Source organism: Elephantulus edwardii, unplaced genomic scaffold, assembly GCF_000299155.1.
Source record: "Elephantulus edwardii isolate Elephantulus edwardi_28Jun2011 unplaced genomic scaffold, EleEdw1.0 scaffold00186, whole genome shotgun sequence".
Taxonomy (NCBI): Eukaryota; Metazoa; Chordata; class Mammalia; order Macroscelidea; family Macroscelididae; genus Elephantulus; species Elephantulus edwardii.
Window position 1 is genome coordinate 1,028,069 of NW_006399936.1, and position 4,034 is coordinate 1,032,102.

The following is a 4,034-nucleotide window of genomic DNA, read 5'->3' on the forward strand; positions in this document are numbered from 1 at the left end:
AGTCAAATGCCTTTGCATAATCAATGAAACACAGATAGACATTCTTCTGGTATTCTCTGCTTTGACATACACTTCCGAAATGGCTTGCCTCCAGAAACTCTATGAACAGTGCTCAGGCCTTTCGTTCATAGGGTCACTATGAGTAGTCTACAAATGGATGGTACCTAACAACAACAACAACTCCCTTGTGATTAGCCTTTATTTACCTTCCTGATGAGTCTCAATAAATACACAGAGAGGCATGGCTTGGAAGCTTCAGTCATCAGGACTGCTGGCCCCCTGTCTTTACTCTCGCTTATCTCCTTCTTGGTTGTCTGTCTCATTATTACTTTACCCTCGGTCTGCAACAGCACCTCTTTACCACTAAGCCACCAGAGCTCCTCATAATTACGTACATGTGTATATACACATATGCTTACTTAAGTGTGTAGAGAGGGAGAGCTTCGAACTGTGCTAAGCATGTAGAAAGCACCTTATACATGTTTTCCATCATGGCTCCTGCATTCCCATCACATTGATTATCCTCCCCAGTCTCCTTCTCAGACCCCCGTAGTCACCGGCTCCCCACCTGATAATAATGCACCAGAACCCGCGTGGTCTTCTCCAAGGCTGTGAAGTTGAGATAATTGGTAGAGTTCTCGCGGCTGGCAGGAGGAAGAAGGGTAGGAACAGGAAACGACAGAGCTTCAGGGCTGCCCCTGAAGGTGTCTCAGGCTAAGAGCATCAGAGAGTGAACAGGCATGTGGGTAAATGCAGCCCTGATGCATGCAGACAAGACAGTGCAAAGGGACAATGTGTACTGAATGAGTGTGTACAAGTTGGAACATTCACAGGCACAAACATACAAACAGGCACATAACACATACATTCTCATACTCAGATGTACACATATACACTGGTATACAATTGATCATGTCCGTGCAGTGGTAGAGACTGAGCTAAGGCAGCACCTGCTGACCACCATGTAAACAGCATATTTCACAGGCAGTTCCAGCTGGAATTCCGTTTTATCGGTCCTGGGCATGTTGTTCTCACTGAAGGGAAAGAAAGACAGCTTGTGGGTTCTTGAAAGCTGGGACTTAGCCTTTCTTTCTTCCTGTTCCTCACCACCCACCTCCAGGAGATTACCAAGACCTGTCATAAGGTTGCTGTGAGCCATGCTCAACTTGATGGCACTTAACAACCACAAGAACGTCATTCTAAACATCACTGCTCTCTAACTTCCTCCCCTACTGCACAGGCCCCTCTCCATCAATAATGACGTCTGCAGAAGCCTCTCCTAGCCAGTCCCTTGATTGAAAATTGTTCCCACTCTAATCCCCAGCCTTCCTGAGAAGTGATCTTTCTAACATACAAATCCAAACGTGTCACTCTCGTTTATTAAACTGCAAATTTCCCTAATGCCATTCCATCAGTCATCTCACCACATGGAGCAGCCCACCTCTCCAGCCCATATCTCTGTCACTAACTCCCTAAATCCTGCACTGTGTATTTAAATCACATTGAGATTTCATTCTTCACGGTCCTGGTGTCCTTCCTGACCTTTGTTTACCAACAGTTCATGCCTTTATCGATCAATGTACAGCCTAAATTTTCAACAATCTTCTCTAAACACCAAGCTCCAAAGAACACTGTACATTCTTTATGTAAGCACTGTAAGCCCCCTTATTCATTATCCAGCTCTCAGATACATAACAATCAAATGAAAATACCATGGCCTGAATCAGGCACACCTTAGTCCTCAAGGTAACTTCATTACTCCTCAATATTTGGAGATGTCTCTGACCATCGACTTTCCTAGTGCAATATGTCTCCTGATCTCCTGACTGCTGGTCCCCAGTGTATTGATCATGGATCCCAATAAGAGGAAGTTGTTGTCAGTCTGTCTCTTCTCCACCTATCATGATGTTGCCTATCGGTCCAGTGTCAAAGATTTTTGCTCATTTCATAATGTGGTATCACTGCCAATTTGTGTGTGTATCTTCATCAGTAAATTGTAATCCCTCTTAGGACGAGAACCTAATCTGTCTTATCCATGACTGTCTCACCCACAATGAGCACAGAACTTGGCATTTGGTGGGTGTGTCATCAGTGTTAGATGAGCTGATGAGAAACTTTGTGGTGAAAGAGGCAAAACCCGACCTGGACGAGGGGCTGTGGACACTTATGGAGGGCGGGGCAAAGCACACCTGGTCACATTGGCTCTGAGGAGCATTTTGTTTCCAAGAGAAGCACCCGAGTCCACATCCAACGTGATATTAAAAGTCACCTGGAGTTGGAGAAATGAAAGGTGGTGATGAGGATGGAAAAGGAGAAACAACTCAAGTGCCCATCAACTGATGAAATAACAGGTCCACCCGACGGAATGCTATTCAGCAATAAAAAAGGAATGTAGTCCTGTTACATGCTTCACAATGTGGATAAACTTCGAAAATATCACACGGAAACAGAAGGAGCTAGGCAAGATGGACCACGGGGGTCTGATTGTATTTATATGAGAAAGCCAAAGGAGATCAATCCATTGAACCAGAAAGATTCATGATTGCTAACTTCTGGTGAGGCTGGGAGACTTGGAGAGGGTGAGGGCGATTATCTCTGTGAGATAATGGTGGTGATATATGCACTGTTCTGTGAAGATACTACAAATCATCGAACTGTACTTTCAAGGAGTGAACTGTAGGTATGCAAATGATCTCTATAAAGCTGTCTTTTAAAAAGGAATTTGTTGTTGTTGTTGTTATGTGCCCTCGAGTTGCTTGCGACTCATAGCGACCCTATGTACAAAAAAGGAATTTACTTTTTAAAAAAAGAAAACTAATCAAAGAGATAGTTTTTAGGATAAAAGAGAAAAGAAAAGAAGAGAGAAAGCCAGTAATTCTGACCTCAGAGTTTTCAGGGAAGATGGGATGGTTTATATTGCAAATGCCACTCCTTAGACTCCCAGGCCCTTCAGAAGAGGTCCCAGATTCGCAGAACACGCGCCAGGAGCGATGGGAGCGTGGGTTCTAGAAGGCAAGGGGTATGGAGAAGGTCCCATCAACCTTCACCCCCAGGGGAAGGCGAAGATCAGACAGAACCTGAGATAATGTTGACTACCTGAGCCGCTGACACTCTCCGAAAAGACAAGCCAGGTGGGAAGAAGAAAGCCACGTGGGTTCTGTAGGAGTCCTCGCCCTGGTTTCTCACAGTAAACGTCACATTGAGGTCCGGGGGTCCACCCACCACCAGCGTGTCCAGGCTGCAGAAAGAGCAGGAGAGACCACGAGGTGCTGGGATAAATGGGCTGTGGTGGAGAGATGATGTGAAGACTTGAAAAGAGAAGACAGTTGATTTGACAGCAGGAGACACAGCCTCCCTTAAAGAGATGCTCTAAGGTAGGATCTCTCATAACCAAGGAGCGCAGCAGAAGGCTTGGTCATGAGGTAGGTTTACACGTAATAATAACAGAAGGCAAACCTCCTCACTTCATAAAACTGAAGGTGATGCTGAGGTCATCTTGGCAGATGCTGTCATTGCCACAGTTCTTCTCAAAGGGAAACTATTTTAAAAAAAGAAGAAGAAGAAAAGGAAAGAAATGGAATCAGTGGAATGCTGGGAAATCAAACACTCAGATGAGACAGAGAAATAAAATTACATGATGCTAAGATGAGACAGTAAAGTAAAATCACATGAAGTAGAAGAAAAGGTGCTTAAATAATCTCACCTCTGGTCTTTCCTGCGCCCTGTAAAAGGCTCCCACTATAGCACTCACCATATAATCTCACCTCTGGTCTTTCCTGTGCCCCGTAAAGGGCTCCCACAACAGCACTCACCATGGCTGTGAAGACCCGCTGGGCATCCATGGCCAGCACAGGTCGAAGATTTCCAAAAGAGACAGAAGGCTTCCCTTCCAGAGTGAAGTTGAGGCGCAGGAGGATGGGGGTCACTGAGTCCTCAACACAATCCTGAGAGACAACAGAATCTGCCCTCCTCAGCTGACCACGCCCATCCCATGGCTGGAGGACCCAGGGGTCTTGTTACACCACCCCCCCCCC

General features: G+C 45.6%; 1 protein-coding gene across 1 annotated transcript in view; it reads right to left on the reverse strand.

Annotated features, from left to right (window-relative positions):
- The window catches only part of ITGAM (integrin, alpha M (complement component 3 receptor 3 subunit)), a 41,662-nt gene that overhangs the window by 4,522 nt on the left and 33,106 nt on the right, over nt 1-4,034 (reverse strand). The window contains exons 18-24 of the mRNA XM_006896488.1: nt 3,813-3,944; nt 3,465-3,538; nt 3,097-3,238; nt 2,883-3,005; nt 2,190-2,269; nt 951-1,034; nt 569-644 (exon numbers count right to left, since the gene is read on the reverse strand). Of these exons, the coding sequence (XP_006896550.1) occupies nt 569-644; nt 951-1,034; nt 2,190-2,269; nt 2,883-3,005; nt 3,097-3,238; nt 3,465-3,538; nt 3,813-3,944 (711 nt within the window). The remainder of the gene's footprint in view (nt 1-568; nt 645-950; nt 1,035-2,189; nt 2,270-2,882; nt 3,006-3,096; nt 3,239-3,464; nt 3,539-3,812; nt 3,945-4,034) is intronic.